This window comes from Dromiciops gliroides, chromosome 5, assembly GCF_019393635.1.
Source record: "Dromiciops gliroides isolate mDroGli1 chromosome 5, mDroGli1.pri, whole genome shotgun sequence".
NCBI classification, from domain to species: domain Eukaryota; kingdom Metazoa; phylum Chordata; class Mammalia; order Microbiotheria; family Microbiotheriidae; genus Dromiciops; species Dromiciops gliroides.
The window spans coordinates 196,334,860-196,355,001 of NC_057865.1; the positions used below are offsets into that span (position 1 = coordinate 196,334,860).

Genomic DNA, 20,142 nt, shown 5'->3' on the forward strand with positions numbered 1-20,142 from the left:
AATGATAAGGGGCTACGGACAGAAGAAAGGAAGATAGTGTAGATTTGAACTGGTTCACCAAGGAGTCAAGATGGGGAAAAGAGGAAAGAGTGGCTAGTACAGTAGAGATAATGGGCCAAAGGAGAGGAGAGAATTGAGGGGTTAAAGGATTAGAGGAGTCAGAGATGTGGAGTAAAGGAAGAGAGATAAGGGGATTTCTGAATTCTTGAATGTGGAGGTGTTACATTTGTGGCAAGGTCATAGGTATTACTACCTTTGGCTGTGGCAGACAAATTTTTGTCGAATGTCTACTTGGAATTAAAATGCATTAATATTTACAATATTTTCTTGTGTTCTAATAGAGGGAAAGTTACAGATCAAAAAGAGAGGCGGCCTTGAAGTCAGTAAGATCTGGGTTCCAGTACTGCCTCTGACACATACTAGCTAACCTGCTAAGGTTCCAAGAAACTCTAAGACTATATATTAAAGACAAATTACCAGTATGCATCTGGGCAGGGAGATCCCATATTTGGTATTCCCTACACCAATGAAATCATAGGTCTGTAAAAGTAATCTCAGTGGAAGTAGTAGCAGTTAAAAAAAAATAGTAGCAGGGTGGTGGTGGTAGTATTAGTGGTGGTGGTAGTGGTGGTAGCAGCAGCAGCAGCAGCAGCAGCAGCAGCAGCAGTAGTAGTAGTAGTAGTAGTAGTAGTAGTAGTAGTAGTAGTAGTAGTAGTAGTAGTAGAGTAGTAGAAATGATAGTTATGATGGTAAGAGTAATTTTGTGATCTGGCTTCTAGAAATTCTCTCCAAATGGAAATGAGTTAGCTTTGTATAATTTGTTCTTTATCAACCCATGCTAGAATCAGAGATGGTCCAAACTCCTAGTGATTATCTCTTTCCCCTTCTAAGTGAGTATAGTGCCAAGAATACTGGAATAAGGGGCAGCTAGGTCGCGCAGTGGATAAAGCACCGGCCCTGGATTCAGGAGGACCTGAGTTCAAATACGGCCTCTGACACTTAACACTTACTAGCTGTGTGACCCTAGGCAAGTCATTTAACCCCCATTGCCCTGCGAAAAAAAAGAAAAAAAAAGAATACTGGAATAAGAATCAGGATACTTAATTTCTATTCCCAACTCTCACTAGTGAGCTATAGGTTTGGCTGAAGGCAAAATAGTTTGCAATCTGAGCCTCAATTTACCTTATCTGTAAAACAAAGAGCTAAAACTACATGGCTTCTAAGGTCTCTTTCACTGCTAAATCTAAGATCCTATGACATGGCAGGAGCCTGTATAAATCAATCAATCAATCAACATTTATTAAGTGCCTGCTATGTGCCAAAAGGCAGACCCATCACTCAAGGAGCTCACAAGCTAATGGAGAAGATAACATGCAAAGCAGTATGTACAAACTATCTACAAAATAAATAGGAAATAATTAAGAGAGGGAAGGCACTTGCATTAAGAGGGGTTGGGAAAGGCTTCCTGTAGAAGATGGGATTTTATTTGGGACTTGAAGGAAGCCAGAGAAGGCAGTAGGCGGAGATGAGAAGGGAGAATGTTCCAGGCATGGGTAATAGACATTGAAAATGCCAAACTAGTATTTTGTCATGCCAAGACTTGTACTAATCCTGCCTTTGAGTTTTGATGTCACTTCAATGCTAGGGTTTACTTTCATTCTCAGCAATTTCCTGTGTAAAACTGATAAAGCTGAAAACTTGTGCCAATGCACTTCTAACAGAATCTTACAAGAAAGGCCATCATTTTTTCTGGATGACTAAAGTCTTCTGGGCTGCTCACCTGTCAGTTCCCCACCAGGACCTTATCTCCTCCAACCATACTCAAGTCTCTTGCACAGAAGGCTCAGGACCTTCCTTCTCAGAGCAGGTATGTGTCACTGATGTTGATTCTTTTATCACTGAAACTCAGAAAACCAAATATGATACTTATGACTAAAGATATTTTATGTAAATATTACCAGAGAAGTAATTTCCCACCTTTCTGAAGTTGCAGAAATAGTTTATCATTGTTTGATTAGATGTCTAATGTCAAAGAATCATTTTGCATCTTTCTCAGTATCTTGAAATATGTAGTGAGGAAAAAGAAATATGTAGTGAGTATTCAATAATAATATTTATGATAATGATGATGATAATCACTAACATTTATGAAGGCTTTCAGGTTTATAAAGTGCTTTCCATATGTAAGGCAATGACCTCATGACATGCATGACCTTATCTGGTCCTTCACAAAAGTTCTGTGGGGAAACTGAGACTCAGAGAGAATAAGTTATTTATTTGACCTCAAGCAAGTCATTCAAACTTCCTTAGGTTTCAGTTTACTAGTTAGGGTTGGATCACATGGTCTCTAGAATCGGGGTCAAAATCTACACTCCTCTGAAGATAAATTAATTCTATATGAGCACACACATACATATTTCCATAGATACATACAACACCGGCCTTATTCTCAATCAACTTGAGATAGAGGAGGGCAGGCCCCCTTTTTTCCCTTTCTTGACAAGAATGCTATGATTTTAGAATAAGCTTCCTTTTCAGTGTAATATCCTAATGGGAAGTGAAATTGATATATTACTTAATATTATCTTTAGCTTGAACTTTCCTTTGCCCCAAATTTTGGGCAAGGACAGACAAAAGACAAAATCTTCCCTGTCTTGGACCCCTGAAGGCAATGACAGAGGAATGTATTAGTGAGTGTCTCTTCCCACAGACCACAGAACATAAGCGACTGCTCCCTAGGATAATGACTGACCATTGTTTCTAATCTAGGCATGCCTAACTATCTTATCTATCTTATGAGCCTATGGGGTTTCTTTATACTAGAAATAGCTGTGGAAAATGACTTGTATTAAAAAACCTACTTGCCATACTGCAGAGACTCTTTTTATGAACCAACTAATCCTTCTCCTGTTCTTGGCTCAAATCCCTATAAATATGTCAATTTATTTGGTCCTTACAACAACTCTAGGGAGGTAGGTGCTATTATTATCCCCATTTTACAGATGAGGAAATTGAGTTTGAGAGGTTGAGTAACTTGCCCAAGTTCATGCACCCAGTCATTGCATGAGGCAAGATTTGAATTCAGGTCTTCTTGACTCCAAGTACCATGCTCTAGCCACTATACCACCTGGCTAATCAATGGATTTTTTTTTTTTACTGCTTTGCCCCCTACATTGAAAACTATGCTTTTCTTTCTGTAATATATTGAAGAAAAAGAATTTAAATAGCTTTGATACAGGGAAAAATGAAATGAGTACAAAGGAGATATATGAGGGAAGCACTATGAGAAATATGAGGTGGAGGGCCTCATATTCTTCAGGGGGAAAGAAAAGGTGACATCTGAACTGGGCTTTGGAAAAAAAGGGAAAGATTTCAGTAGATGAGAGAGTTGGATGGGGAGGATGTCAACAGAAGCTATGTTCAAGGCATGGGGGAATATGGAAGCAAACAGAAATAAAAGAACAGGCGTATAAATATTAATTCAGTTTGACTAGAAAGTCAAATACATGGATAAATTTTGAGAGGCTAGAGCCAAGTTGTTAAAGGCCTAGCATGCCAGGATCAGAAGTTTACATTTCTTTGGTAGACATTATGGATCCCCTTGAAGTTTTCTGAGAAACAAGAAAAAAGAAATCACAGGATTATAATGACACATTAAGAAGATTGATGGTCAGCTAGGTGGCACAGTGGACAGAGCACCAGGCCTAAAGTCAGGAAGACCTGAGTTCAAATTTGACTTCAGACACTTAATTAGCTATGTGACTCTGGGCAAGTCACTTAACTCTGTTTGCCTCAGTTTTCTCATTTGTAAAGTGAGTTGGAAAAGGAAATAGCAAACCACTCCAGTCTCTTTGCCAAGAAAACCCCAAATGGGGCCACAGAGAAATAGACATGACTGGTAAGTGAACAACAACAAAAGAAGATTGATATGACAAAGTTTAACCAAAATACTATCATTATCAACAAACCCTATTGAATTCAACTGGATAATTAAATTTGTTTTCAAGATCCTCCATGAGGCAGAAGAGACATTCTGTGGTGTTGCTAAATCAATCTTGGGACGTCATTAGAGTTTGTGCATTATGACATGAATTCTACTTCAGCTTCTATTTCATCTGCTCTGTCCTTGCCTTATATAGAGTTCCTTTGTAGCAATATCTTAAATGTCTCATTGTTTTGGATTCTAGCTTTAATATTATTCCTTGAAAGCAATCAAAGAAATGAAGTATATCTTCATTTGATTTTGTCAGCAATTCCTTTTGGAGTGAAGATATTTTCTTCTCTGTTTTTGTGATCCATGATATAAACAGATGATGGGGCTCATCCGTGATCGACGATGTCATTTTGACTCTGGTAAATATTTTCAATGTAAAGGCATGATTCTGGCTTATTAAAATGTGGGTGACATGTGAGTGAGTTGAGGGTAGGGGGATGACATGGTAGGAACTGAGTTTATGAAAAACCTTTTACCAATTGAATAGTGGGTAGATTGGAGAGGGGAAAGACATGAAGCACAGAAGCCAATTAAAAGGCTATTACAATCATTAAGGTGAGAGATGATGTATCTGTAGTAGGGCGGTGGCCATGTGAGTGGAAAGAAGGATACAAGAGATATTGTGAAGGTAGAATTGACCGGATTTGACAATAGATTGGATATGTAGTGTGAGTGATGGTGAGGAATCAAGGATGGCACCAGAGCTGCAAACCTAGTTATCTGGGATGATGGCAATGTCCTGGATAGTAATAAGATAGTTCAGAACAGGAGCTGGTTGGGGTTTTTGGGGGGGAGGAATAATAATAACTGTTATGACATGTTGAGTTTGAGGTTGCCTATATTAAATTTGAGATGTCTAATAGGTAGTTAGTGACATGGGACTGGAGTTCTGGTGAGAGAACAGGTCTGTTATAGATTGGAGTATCACCTGCATTGAGATGATATGAGAATAGAGAGTAATATCTTCCAAGGAAGCTGATGAGTTTACCAAATAAGATAATATGAAGAGAAAAGTGAAGAGGACCCAGGACAGGGCCTGTACAAGGATGGTGACTATCTGAGTGGAGAAATGGGGATGTATATAAAAGGTGTTAATAAGAGGGCACATATGAGAGTTATGATGAAGGTAGAAATGACAATATTTGGCATATTTGAATGTGCGGTGGGGACTACAAGTGAAGAGTATATGATGATACTGAGGTTGTAAGCCTGGAAGAGTGGTGTTGCATTGGGCAGTAATGGGAAAAGTGGGAAGATGGTAGGGCTTGGGGGAAAAAATGAAGATTTCTTTTGGGGACATGTCTTGTTTGAGATAGTAATTTGGAAACTGAGCATGGAAGAGAGACTAAGGCTGGATATAAAGATCTGGGAACTATCTTTGTATATAACTGAATCCATGGGATCTGATGAAATCACTAAGGGAGATAGCATAGAAGAAGAGAAGAGGGACTTGGACAGACTCTTAAGTGACATCCACAGATAATGGGCATGGTCTGTTTGAAGATCCAGGAATTTTTACTCCAGAGTGGTCAGACAGGAGGAGAAGGAGAGAACGATGTCATAGAAACCTTAGAAAGGAGGGATTAGGGGCAGCTAGGTGGCGCAGTGGATAGAGCACCGGCCCTGGAGTCAGGAGTACCTGAGTTCAAATCCGGCCTCAGACACTTAACACTTACTAGCTGTGTGACTGTGACCCTGGGCAAGTCACTTAACCCCAATTGCCTCACTAAAAAAAAAAAAAAAAAAAGGAGGGATTATTTAGGAGAAGATAATAATCAACAGTTTCAAATGTTATAGAGACTTCAAGAAGGAAATGGATTGAGAGAAGGCCATTAGACTTGATTTGGTGATTGGCAATTAAGAAATTATTAATAACTTTGAAGAGAGCAGTTTCAGCTAAAATGTTGAGGTCAGAAGCCACATTGCAGAGGGTTTAGAAGCAAATGAGAGAAGAGGAAGTGGAGGCTGCCAGTGTAGAGGACATTCTCAAATAGTTTACAAAAAGGCAAGCTTACTTATATATTATATTGAGTCATTTAATGAGATGAATTCCCGCCAATAACTTGGTGGGGATCTCTGGCCCACATACTGAAAATCACTTTTTTTCTTTATATTATCTTATTTGGAAAACTCACAGAGGGTTTTTTAATCTGTGTGTAAAAATTAGAAAACACTGAAATATAAAGAAAGTGTCATGAGATCATAGGCATAGAGTTAGAAGGGATCTTAGAGATCATGGCATGGGGATGGGGAGGTAGGGAAGAAAAAAAAGAAGAAATTTACATGATAACTTTATTATATATTTAAAAGTTGTACATAATAGATTTGCAGTATGATGTGCAAGTATCTTTTTTACTATACTATGTTATGGAAATTCTTGTTTTATTCCATAAGTTAAAAAGAAAAAAGAAAAATTTTTAAAAAGAAAATGAAACTGAGTTTAAATGACTTTTACAAGGTCAGTTTGACACTTCTCTTAAAGTATCAGGGACAGAATTGGAACCCAGGTCCTTAAATCCAACACAACTAAATCATTTCAACTTGATTTTCAAAATACACGCACAAGATCACATTAATAGATTATAATCTCGTGAGGGAAGAGATTACTCCTAATTTTTTCATTGTATCTGAGCATTGCATGCATAGCTTTCAATAGGCATTTGGTATGTGCCTGTGGAAATGAATGAAATTGGAAGAACTGGTTATTACTTAAACATATGTTCTAAGAATAAGACATGTAATAGAATAAATTATTAGGTAGTGAAAGTTAGTAGAACAGGTTAGCAGTTGTGAGTTATTGTTGCTATGACTGCTTCTCTCATTAATAATATGGGGTTTTTTTCCTTTGTTTTTTTGTTTTTTAGTGAGGCAATTGGGGTTAAGTGATTTGCCCAGGGTCACACAGCTAGTATGTGTTAAGTGTCTGAGGTCGGATTTGAACTCAAGTACTCCTGACTCCAGGGCCAGTGCTCTATCCACTGCGCCACCTAGCTGCCCCAATATGTTTTATTTTACCAATACATCCAGGCATTATGGGAAATGATGCCATTATTATACATAGATACCTAAAGAACTTTTTATCAATCACATTCTTCTTGCTACCTTGTAATTCCTATAAAATAAATGAGATAGATCACTACCAAAGTTGGTTAAGTTTACTCCAAATAGGCATTTCTGTTATTTTTATACTTTTGCATGATATGGAAAGCATCCCCCCCCCCAAAAAAAGGAAGTATCCCAATTTATTTTTCTATCTCTGTACTATCCATATCATCTTTTTTGGACCAACATGAAGAGGAGTCCATCAATCATCTGATCACTTAGTTAGTGGAGATATCATGTGCTTTGCCCAATTCATGACCCTCTGCTGATACATCATTTTGGGCCTTCAAAAACAAGGTCTATCAATCAATAAGATTTAGCATTTTACTTTACTTCTTCGAAGTGTCTGGCTATCAAACTCTATAAAAATAAGACCTTGGGGACCAGGCAGGTCATGAGAAAGGTCTATGGTCTACTTCATTAAAGGGGGTCAGGTCCTTTTAATAAAGTGTTATTGACGGGGCAGCTAGGTGGCACAGCAGATAGAGCACTGGCCCTGGAGTCAGGAGTACCTGAGTTCAAATCTGGCCTCAGACACTTAACACTTACTAGCTGTGTGACCCTGGGCAAGTCACTTAACCCCCATTGCCTCACTAAAAAAAAAAAAGTGTTATTGGCTCAGAGCTGTGCCTCAGTTTCTCTTATTGTAGTTTGGGTATATTTGGACCCCACATTGTTGTCCTTCATTCTCAAAGAAGACCAAAATGACATCACTATATTTGGGTCAAGGTATAGTATGTCTGACCATGGCTGATTAGATCAATACAAACTTGGAAGGCTCTACCACAGGTCAGGCTTAATGGACCACCTTTCCCATTGGCTATATGAATATGAACTCCATCACTTCCCCAGGTGAAGATCTTACTGAAATTGCCAAAGTTATAAGGCATTATAGTAGACATTCACAATTAACTTTTGATTGGTTTTGTAACATGGACTATAAATATTTCTCCCCAAAAGACTTCCTAGAAAAAATAAATTCTGAGAGAAATTGCATACAAAAGAATAATTTCAAAGGTTTCAAAGGTTATATAAGCTGGATTAAATACTCATGTTAGGGCAGAAAAGACCTTTTAAAAATTAATTAAATAATTAATTGATTTTTAGGTTTTTTTATCATAAAAGTATTTTATTATTTTCCAGTTACATGTAAAGATAGTTTGCAATATTTGTTTTCATAGGATTTTTAGTTCCAAATTTTTCTCCCACCCTCCCTTCCTTCCCTCCTCCCCAAGATGGAAAGCAATCTGATATAGGTTATATATGTACAATCACATTAAACATCTTTCTGCATTAGTCATATTGGGAAAGAAGAAACGGAAAACAAGGGGGAAACCTCAAAAAAGAAAATAAAACATCCAAAAAGTAGAAACAATATGGTTCAATCTGCATTCAGAATCCACAGTTCTTTTTTTCTGGATGTGGAGAACATTTTCTATCATGAGTTCTTTGAAATTGTTTTGGATCATTGCACTGCTAAGAAGAGTCAAGCCTATCACCATTGTTCATCACACAATGTTGCTATTACTGTGTACAATGATTTCCTGGTTCTGCTCCTTTCACTCAGCATCAGTTCATGTAAGTTCTACCAGGTTTCTCTGACATCCTCCTGCTCATTGTTTCTCACAGCACAACAGTATTCCATTACATTCATATACCACAACTTGTTTAGCCATTCCTTGATTGATGGGCATTACCTTGACTTCCAATTCTTTGACACCACAAAGATAGCTGCTATAAATATTTTTGTACGTGTGGATCCTTTTCTCTCTTCTATGATCTCTTTTGGTATACAGACCTAGTAGTGGTATTACTGGGTCAAATGATATGTACAGTCCCATAGCCCTTTGGACATAGTTCCAAATTGCTCTACGGAATGGTTGGATCTAGGGCAGAAAAGACTTATACTTACAATGTCCTCAAATTATTTCCAGAAATAAGGGAAGAGCAGGACTCCAACTCTACAGTAACTTCCCAATATTCTTTTACAAAAAGACAAAAAGGAAGAACCATACAAATGAAGAGCAAATATACAGCAAGTGGTAAGTTTTGGACCTTATATGTTATCTCAATAGGCCTACATACTGAGACCAATGCTTCTTTCCAACCAACCATGTTATTAGAACACTAGATCTATAAGTAGGCCTTTGCTAATTGCCTCTCTATAGTCCTTAAGTATGAAATAAGCTCTGACAGAATGGTGGAAAACTGAACATTATTAGAACAAACAATTAGGCAATTTAGAGAAACTTTTTTTTTTGTTATTAGATCAAAATGGAATTTTTAAATTGAGGCAGGTGGCACAGAAATAGCTGAGAACTCATAAAGAAAAAATGAAAAAAATGAAAAAAAGTAAAAGAAAAAGAAAAAATAAGTTAAAAAAATGTTTCCTCCATCCCTTAATCCCAAGGCTTCTTATTCCCTTTACCCTTTCTTTTGCTCAGTGTCTCGTTTTTCTTTTGGTAGAATCTCTACTATTTCTCCGTCGATTCATTGCAGTGGCTATGGGCATAAGGTTCTTCGTGATGATGACCATGTTAGTCACTATATTCATTCACTGTAAGTAATGGCAGAGAAAACTGAATCATGCTAATGTTACGCACTAGGCATTCATTCTCCTTTATATCACTCAGTGACAAATAAGTGAGTTTCAAATATGTTGTTATTAATTAGAAATTTTTATCATTGAATGGACATTTAAGCTTTTAATACATGCATACCTACATATACACACATAGAGGCAAGTAGCATAGTGACATATTTAGACAATAGACCCAATGTGGATCCATTACATAGGCTTTGTGACTGAAGTGAAAGAAAGAAAATGAAAGAAAATTAATTTTTTTAAATTGTGTCTTCCATTTTACTATAGGTAGGATAAGCCAATCCATCAACACAGATTTTTATTTATTTATTTATTTATTCTTTTTGTGGGGCAATGGGGGTTAAGTGACTTGCCCAGGGTCACACAGCTAGTAAGTGTCAAGTGTCTGAGGCCGGATTTGAACTCAGGAACTTCTGAATCCAGGGCCGGTGCTTTATCCACTGCGCCACCAGCTGCCCCCCATCAGCACAGATTTTTAACACTAAAAGGCTTTGAAATAGATTAAAAAACATAAACTAAGAAGATGAGTGGTATGAATGTGATTAAACGTTAAAACACGGGGCAGCTAGGTGGCACAGTGGATATAGCACCGGCCCTGGATTCAGGAAGACCTGAGTTCAAATCTATCCTCAGACACTTGACACTTAACTAGCTGTGTGACCCTGAGCAAGTCACTTAACCCTCATTGCCCCGCCCCCAAAAAAGTTAAAACAAATGTAGTTAGTAAGATATGAGAAATAATCATTTCAACTATTTGAACACTGCAAAGTCAGGGTGGCATAGTAGGAAAAGCTTTGGACTGGAATTTAGGAAGACCTGGGTTAAAATCCCACCTCTGAAGCTTATTAGCTCTGTGATAGTAGGCAAGTCATTTATCAGAACATCAGTATTCTCATCATCTGTAATTTGAATATAATAATACCCTAGGTGCCATCTGTTGTCAAGTCCTATCAATTCTACCTTCACAATATTTCTTGTATATTCCCCTTTCTCTCCTCTGACACTACCACCTTCTGATATGGGCACTCATCACCTTATGCCTGAACAATTGCTACAGCCTGCTGGTTAGTCTCCCTGTCTTATGTCATTGCATTTCAGTCTATCTTCCACTCAAGTCCCAAACTGATCTCTCTGGTCTGACCAGTTTATCCCCTTATTCAAAAAAGCCCAGAGACTCCCTATTACTTCAAGGATCAAATATACAATCCTCTGTTTGGCTTAGAAAACCCTCCATAATCTGTCCCCTTTACATTTCCAGTTTTCTTATACCTTACTTCCTGTCTTCCCCACCAATCCTCACATACTCAGAGGTCCACTGACATTGGCCTCTTTGCCATTGTTCCTCACACAAGGTACTCCATCTCTTCTCTGTGCATATTCATTGGATATCTGTCCCCCATGCCTGGAATCCTTTCCCTCCTCACCTTTTGATTTCCTCACTTCCAAGTCCCAGGTAAAATCCCACCTTCTACAAGAAGCCTTTGCTGATGATCCTTCTTAATGCTAGTGCCTTCTCTTTGATATTATCTTTAATTTATCCTGTATACAGCTTGCACACATAGCTATTTGCATGTTATCTTTCCCATTAGAATCTAAGCTAATTGAGGGCAGGAACTATTTTCTTTGGCACATAATAAGTGCTTTATAAATGCTTGTTGATTTGAGTAGCACCTGCTTCAAAGGGTTTTTGTGAGGTTTGAGGTTATACATATATTTTTTTAAATATATCTTTGGGGCACCTAGGTGGCACAGTGGATAGAGCACCAGCCCTGGATTCAGGAGGACCTGAGTTCAAATCCGGCCTCAGACACTTAACACTTACTCGCTGAGTGACCCTGGGCAGGTAACTTAACCCCAATTGCCCCACAAAATATATATACATAGTGGGGCAGCTAGATGGCGCAGTGGTTAAGCACCGGCCCTGGATTCAGGAGTACCTGGGTTCAAATCCGACCTCAGACACTTGACACTTACTAACTGTGTGACCCTGGGCAAGTCACTTAACCCCCGTTGGCTGCAAATATATATATATATACACACACACATACATATATATACATACATATATATATATATATATGTATGTATATATCTTTAAGGTTTTAGGTTTATATCTTTACCAGATGTAAAGCCCTTTGAAGTTCTCTACAGAAATGCTGTTATTATTATTATTATTATTACCCTAAAGAATGCTATATTCTATGTAAAATGTGGCACTTTGAAAATAACAACTGGCACAATGCTTCAAGCTTTGGGTTTTTTTTACTCAGTTTTACATGATGGGTTTGGGGGGCTGAGAAGGAGATACCTTTTGCTACTTGGAACTGTATAATCAACTTATTTTGATAACACTTTTGTTTGAGCAGGTCAGAGGCATCTTATATAATAATAATATAAATCTTAGAAACAATACAAATAAAGTGAACCCCAATCTTAGGCAAAGCAACCTAGTAATATTGTGTGTTGTTTTGATTATAAAGCACAAGCTCAGAGGGCAGCTAGGTGGTGCAGTGGATAAAGCGCCAGCCCTGGATTCAGGAGGACCTGAGTTCAAATCCAACCTCAGACACTTAACACTAGCTGTGTGACCCTGGGCAAGTCACTTAACCCTCATTGCCTTCCTATATATATATATATATATATAATCACAAGCTCAGTCATTGGCATCTGTAGCTCAATTATTAACATTTTTGTTTTTGTTATCAAAGTATCACATCGTTTGTACTCTGGAATATGTAGATAGATGAACAGTAATCATAAAAAGTATAGCTTAACAGTAACTTGGAATATTCTAAAAACATGAAATAAGAAGATGGGTGGTATGAGTTTGGTATTTTGGGGGGGGGTGTTGTGTTCTTTGTTTTTGGTGGGGCAATGATTAAGTGACTTGCCCAGGGTCACACAGCTAGTGCCACGTGTCTGAGGCCAGATTTGAACTTAGGTCCTCCTGAATCCAGGGCTAGTGCTCTATCCGCTGTGCCACCTAGCTGCCCCCAAGTTTGGTATTATTGAGACGAATATGATGATATAAAAAAAAGTATGATGGTGATAGTGATAACATAAGTAGCATTCCTAACACTGATGGTTCTTTCTATAACAATTTCTTTTTTTTTTTTTCTATAACAGTTTCTAACCCAAAGGCTCCAAGAAACACAGATGGTAGGTGGAAGCTATTTATAGTTTTATAAGCCAATAATTTAGAATGCAGACATGCTGTGGGGTTAAGTAGAGAAGCAGAAGGCCAATCTGGCTTAATTCTAAATCATATTTTTAGCTTGCTCCTAGCTATAGATTATATCTTTTACCTGTTATTAGATTAAAAGGGGGGAAATTTCAGGCCAACCTGGATCATTTCTAGTACATCTAGTTAAGAGCACTTGTATAAATGTATGGGGATGCTAGAATAGATATGATGCTTTTTGTGGGGGATTTTAGAATTCTACATAGGGAAAGAGATTCAATCGAAAATGCAATATAAAAACTATGGGTTTTTCTAGGGCTGATAAAATATACTCTCTTTCTAGGATTTTACTGTGGCCCATGTCCTAAGAATTGGATTTGTTACAAAAATATCTGCTATTTATTTTCTAATGAAAGCAAAAGTTGGATTCAGAGTCAAGCTTCCTGCCTATCTCACAGTTCCAGTCTCCTTAAAATATATAGCAAGGAGGACCAGGTTAGATGTTTGCTTAAATTTCCCCATCTGAAAGTATACACAGTACTCCACACATATAGTTCCCCAATTCAACAAAGAAGGGAAGGGGAAATATTTTCTCTTCTTTTCTTTTGGGCCAGCCTGCTCATTATAATTATATAAGCATTCTTTTTTATTGTTGCTCTTTCCATCCACATTGTTGAAGTCATTGTTGTTTCCTGTTGAAGTCATGTTGTTTTCCTGTTTCTGCTTCATTTTACTCTGTGACATCATATAAATCTTTCTATGTTTCCCTGAATTCTTCCTCTTTATTTCTTATGGCTTAGTAATTTTCCATTACATTCATTTGCCACAGTTGCTTTCCTTAGTCACCAAATGATGGGCACCTTCTTTCAAGTTCTTTACTACCATAAAAAGTGCTGCTATAAATATCTTAGCATAGATGGGTCATTTCTTTTTAACTTTGCCCTCCTTGAAGGATAAGCAAGATCTGTGATCTTGACATCGAGGGATATGGACATTATAGGTACTTTATAAGCACAATTCTAAATTGTTTTTCATAATGGACTAATTGACTGCTCCATTATTAGTGTATATTAGTATGCTTGTCTTTCTTTGACTTTCAATATTGACTATGCCAATCATTTGTCACCTTTGCCAATTTTCTAGGTATGAGAAAAAAATCTCAGGGTTGCTTGGCTTTGCATTTATCTCATTATTAATAACTTGGAGCAATCTTTCCCATTAATAGTTCAAAATTTTTCTTTGGAGAGTTGATTGTCAAATGTCTCTTGTTCTTACACATTTGTATCATTTCCCTCTATGTCTGTATATCAAGGTTTTATGAAACATTTGATGCATGGGTTTCCCCCCCAGCTGGCAGCTTTCTGTGTTTACCCTACTTACATTGATTTTGTTCATACACATGCTTTTTAATTACATGTAATAAATGTATCTATTTCAGTATTTGTGATTAAACTGCTCTTCTAATGGATTGCTTCCAATTTTCTTCCATTTGGGGATAGCACAGTAGTTTTGGAATACTAATTCCCAAATATTCATCCTGCCTCTGAGTAAATGTTTCCTTGGGATGCTGATGCTGCTTCTATGAAAATTCAATTAAACTATAAAGTTAAGTCATTTGGAGGTGCCATAGAATATTTATATAGTCATTTCATTTTGTTGCAATTGCATAAAATTGTCCTCAGGAAATATAACTGATGGAAGTATATGTTTTTATTTTTGATCTAGCCATTTTGCATTCATGTGGCCACAATTGTCCTATGATTCAGTTTTACTTGGTAAGAAGAAATAATTTGTTCTTATTATTTCTATTTGAAAAGCAAAAACATAAGTGGTTTGTGGTATCTTTGTTGGACATTTTATTCCCTTTACCATATAATACAAGGATCACACAGAGAGAGAAATAGAAAGTTTTTTTTTTAATATAATTGACTAGGTAGGGATTTAAACAAAATGGATATCAGATTACATCACCATTAATACTGGCAGAAAAGAATTAAGTATAGGTTTCTCTGTGATAATCATGTTGTTCAGAAATGCAGTTCATGGATTTTAGCTTTTCTGGCTTGTTTTAAACAGGATTTCCTTACACTGGTAGAAATATACCATTGGATAGGACTAATACAATCTACACCTGATGGGTTCTGGATGTGGGAAGATGGTTCACCTCTCTCTCCTGACCTGTAAGTCCCTAAGATATTAAAACATATTGAAGCATATTAAAGAGTCAACTAAGTAGTGGATAGGGCACTGGCCCTGGAGTTAATAAATGTGACCTAGGGCAAGTCACTATCCTCTCTTTGCCTGTTTCTTCATCTGTGAAATGGAGATTATAGGGGCAGCTAGGTGGTGCAGTGGATAGAGCAGCGGCCCTGGAGTCAGGAGTACCTGAGTTCAAACCCAGCCTCAGACACTTAACACTTACTAGTTGTGTGACCCTGGGCAAGTCACCTAACCCCAATTGCCTCACTAAAAAAAAAAAAAGAAAAGAAATGGAGACTATAATAGCCCCTATTCCCCAAGGTTGCTGTGAGGATCAAATGAGAATATAGGTAAAGCATTTTGCTAACCTTAAAGCTCTACTAGGGAGTTCTTAACCTGGAGGTCTGTGAATTTTTTTTTTTAATATTTTGGTTACTGGCTTGTCAATATAATTGGTTTTCCTTGCAATCCTTTGCATTTTATTTTATATACGTGAAAACATGATTCTGAGAAGTCCATAGGCTTCACCAGATTCCAAGGGGGTTCATGATACAAAAAAGTGCTAGAACTCCTGCTTTCTATAAGTGTTAGATATTATTATTAAGTCTTTTTTCAACCCTATGGGTTTGGTCTTTGGTTATTATTGTCAGCCTCTTTGTCATTATTATCTTCTCCTCCTAATACTTAAATATGGAACCAGAGAAAAAAGAGGAATCTCAAAGCCAAGGAAGAAAGGGGTAAGGCAAAAATTTCAGACCAATCTTAATAATAATAATAATAATAATAACATTTACATAGAGCTTTAAAATTTGCAAAGTACTGTACATGTTATCTCATTTAATTCTCCATAGCCTTGTGAGGTATTATCATACCTCGTTTTATTATTAGCCTCATTTTACAGATGAGGAAATTGGGACCAAAGGAGGATAAATTTGCCCAGGGCCAAATAGCTAAGTGGCTATGGTGGAATTTGAACTCAGTTCTGCTCTAACCTCAAGTCCAGCAATACTGTGCCAACTAGCTTCCACCATAACACTTGGAACTTAAAGAACTTCCCTCTATCTTTAAAGTTGATATAAATTGTTTAAGTCTTTTGTATTTCTTGGTCATTCTTTTTTTTTTTTTTTTTTTTTTTTTGCTGAGGCAATTGGGGTTAAGTGACTTGCCTAGGGTCACACAGCTAGTAAGTGTTAAGTGTCTGAGGCCGAATTTGAACTCGGGTCCTCCCGACTCCAGGGCCGGTGCTCTATCCACTGCGCCACCTAGCTGCCCCTCTTGGTCATTCTTAAGACAACAGTGACCCTTGTCTACAAACTGCTGTCAGCCAGAGACCACATACAAAGTGAGCCAAAAGTTACAAAGAGATTTCAATATTTAATAACTCCTTTATTTTTTGTTCTAAATTTACAATACCATAGCATCTTATACAGTATATATAAGAAATGAATTTACATTATGTGTGAACAATTAAATCTTGTAAATGGCAAAAAATAAAGAAAAAATAATTTTCAAAAAGGTATTAAAACATTGTGACTTTTGGCCCACTCTGTCCTAATCATATAAGTGCTAGGAAGATAAGACTAGAGAAACGGACCCACTCAGTTTATTGTTCTTTAAACTCAAGGAGCAGAAACAAATTCACAGCTATTTACAATCTCTATTTATCTTCTGCTTCTGTCTTCTAGTGTAAATAACTTGGACTAACTCTCCAGCCAGGGAATGCTTTCACAGTATCTTCTGGTTTATTTAAAGTTGGCTTGTATTTCCCATTTCAATAGTAAAATCATCCTACACCAGTTTTCTGGCCTTTACCATTATTACCATCTCATTCAAATAAGTAAATTATAATACTATCCCAAGATCTATGGTACAACTATTGTTTGTTTACTCTCTCCAACTGCATCCTTTATCTTTTTTTCAGTGGGTACTAACTACCACCCCACCCCACTCAGTGACTCAGGTGTTTGGACTTAGCAATATTTATACAGTTGTCCCTGGAATAACTTTCTTCCCCTGTTTTGATTTTTCACTGTTGTGAACACAAGTAACAGAGGTTCCTCTGTATAACTCCATAAAGTTCCGCCTGTGGAGTTTCACTGCCTTCCATACTATGGGAAATATGGATAGGGAAGAAGGTAGGTAGATAGATAGATAGATGATAGAAGATAGAGAGAGATATAGAAGATAGATGATAGAGATAGAAAAACATACACACATATATGCATATTGTATATATATACATATATGTATGTGATATATGTGTGTATATGTGTATGTATGTATGTATGTATATTTGTCCAAATGCACCTAAATCACAGTAATGCCTGGCACATAGTAAGAACTTAATAAATGCTTGTTGACTTGAATTATTTACCTAAAATTATGTTTCTGATGGGTTTTTATTGGATTTTTGTAGCAGGTTTCTAGCTTATTTTTTACATTTATCTTCTCACCTTCTTAAGAAGAATGTAAGCCAGAATGTAGACTTCTCATCTTTTTAAATTTTAGACAGTATCACTATTTTTTGAGTATTTCATTCCTTACTTTCTGGCCCAACAGTTAACACTATTTATAGTACATGGCAGGGTGGCTAGGTGGCGCAGTGGATAGAGCACTCGCCCTGGAGTCAGGAGTACCTGAGTTCAAATCCGGCCTCAGACACTTAACACTTACTAGCTGTGTGACCCTGGGCAAGTCACTTAACCCCAATTGTCTCACCAAAAAAATAATAATATAGTACATGGCAGGGGCAGCTAGGTGGTGCAGCGGATAAAGTACCGGCCCTGGATTCAGGAGGACCTGAAACCTGAGACCTGAGTTCAAATCCGGATTCAGACACTTGATACTTACTAGCTGTGTGACCCTGGGCAAATCACTTAACCCTCATTGCCCCACAAAAACAAACAAAAATTTCAGTGGGAGCATATAGTACATGGTAGCCACTCCAAAATTTCCCAGCCAGAGCATAATTTAACAAAATCATATAAAACCATTTATAATGAAATAATCAGAATGGGACCTAGGAGACTAAGATTCTATCTTCTGTCAAGTCGGGTCCGAAAGCACTTATTGAAATGACTATTTTGTCCCTAGCATTATGCTATGGCATTATGTGAAAATATAAGATCATAAATGTAGACAATCTCAGAAGTAATCTAGTCCTGCTTCCTTATTTATCCTTAGAGATAAGTAAATAAGGACTCAGAGAAGTAATGGTGATGCCCAAGTTCATTCCTTTGAAGATCCTTGTCCTCTAGTTTGGGTGTTTGTAAACACATATTTATAAAGCAAATACATATTTGCTGCTCTAGTTTCTTTAGATAATCCAGTGCAGGTGGTTTGGTATTCCTTTTTAATCAGCAGGCATAAATATTAATGAATCCTCTCTCTCTCTCTCCAGATTTTCTTTGGTTTTAATGCAAAGAGGAAACTGTGCAGTGTATAGCTCCAATTTCAAAGGCTACACAGAGAATTGTTCAAACAAAAATAATTACATATGTATGCACAAGGCAATTCATTCTAATTTTGATTACCAGAACACATGGAATTAAGACAATGGAAAGACAACTCTATTTGAATATTCTCCTTGGAGAATTTTTTTTTAAACAGTGATCATCAGGACCTCTCAGCTCCTAACTTCAAAACTTTTCAAATTTCTCTTCTCCAGATTTAGGAAAAGCTTATTCCTCAATTTGTTTAATATTTATAATTTTATTTTTCCCAAATTACATGTAAAATACAAATTTTAACATCAATTTTTAAGACTTTGGGTTCCGAATTCTCTTCTTTCCTCCCTCTCCACCCCACCCCCACCCAAGAACTCAAGAAATTCAATATAAACTATGCATGAGCAATCATGCAAAACATTTATGCATTAGCAAGGTTGTGAAAGTGTGAGTGAGATTTCCCCATCCCTTAGTTATAAGAGATTTAATATAGTTACAATTGATTTAATTATAATAATCAGCATATTAACTGAAAATTGTGATTTATTATATTTAGGTATCTTATTTTAATTGTATTAGTAGATTGTCTCTCTTCTTACTACTTAGTGATGTCAGATGATAGTTTCCAATGTCAAGCATTAAGTAATATCACAAGATACAATAGTCAGCCAGCAATACTATATTTTAGAAACCCCAAGTGTTATTCTTGACTCAAGGGGGACATGCAGTTCACCAGTGGTATACTTGACTCAAGAGGGTCAGGCAACTTACTAGTGGCATGCTTGACTAATAGAAGGGGGTCATGCAGCATGACTATCACCCAACCTGTTGTCATCATAAGACTGATAAGAGTATTGGAAATGCTGACATTATGGTCATATAGGCAGTTTCTATATTTCTTAAGAATATGCTCTAATTTTAAAAATTACTAATTAGGACTAATACTATGTTGTATAAGTGCAACTTTATTAAGATTAATACGTTGTTATATAAGTGCAACTTTTGGAAGGGTATATAAACCCATGGATTTTGTAACTGTAACAATTGGAATGACGCCACCTGCTGGAGACTTACTGTAGAAGAGTTCCGCCCATGAAACGAAGGTCTTTGAGGGCAAGACCAGGAGTCTTTTCTTTGGCATCAGGAAGTGACGCGGGCGAGTGGGAGGAGGAAGAGACTGGCGCTGGGTCTCACTCTCTTTCCTTTGGACTCTGGTGGAGAGCGGAGCTAGAAATGCGCTCTCCCCTTAATAGATAGAAATCTAGGCCTTTCTCTCTCTCTTTACCAAATTCTTATTTTCCTTAATAAATGCTTAAAAGTCTAACTCTTGCTAAAGTTTATAATTTATTGGTGACCACTCATTAGATATTTTAGACAGTTTAGCTAGAATTTTAGCCCTTAACATAACTCAGGGTCTTTTGGCAGGCTCACCTCTGGCAGAGACTGGCTTTATTGCAAAATGAGGCCTTCTCTCAATAAACCTATTTTCTATGGCTTGGAGACTTTGTTGTTTCTGTTCTTCCATCAGACTTAGAAATTTTCCCAACAAAAGAGAACAGACAAAAACAAAACTTCAGATAAAGGAAATAACAAAAAATTATGCTTCAATCTGTAT

The 20,142-nt window shown here is 37.0% G+C and overlaps 1 protein-coding gene across 1 annotated transcript; it reads left to right on the forward strand.

Annotated features, from left to right (window-relative positions):
* Positions 1–1,757: 1,757 nt before the first annotated feature.
* Positions 1,758–18,984, forward strand: KLRK1 (killer cell lectin like receptor K1). Its single transcript, XM_043968075.1, has 8 exons — positions 1,758–1,867; positions 4,251–4,353; positions 9,031–9,138; positions 9,563–9,655; positions 12,828–12,860; positions 13,226–13,377; positions 14,959–15,062; positions 18,482–18,984. The coding sequence occupies exons 2-8, from the start codon at positions 4,311–4,313 to the stop codon at positions 18,630–18,632; spliced, it is 684 nt and encodes a 227-aa protein (XP_043824010.1). The 5' UTR covers positions 1,758–1,867; positions 4,251–4,310; the 3' UTR covers positions 18,633–18,984.
* The last annotated feature ends 1,158 nt before the right edge of the window (positions 18,985–20,142 follow it).

Bases quoted from the DNA above. Each gene is read 5' to 3' on its own strand.
- KLRK1 (XM_043968075.1), top strand. From the start codon at position 4,311: ATGATGGGGCTCATCCGTGATCGACGATGTCATTTTGACTCTG. The intron at 9,139-9,562 runs GTAAGTTTTGGA...TTCTTTTGGTAG, and splicing joins GAGCAAATATACAGCAAGTG to AATCTCTACTATTTCTCCGT. The intron at 13,378-14,958 runs GTTAGATGTTTG...TGTTTTAAACAG, and splicing joins TATATAGCAAGGAGGACCAG to GATTTCCTTACACTGGTAGA.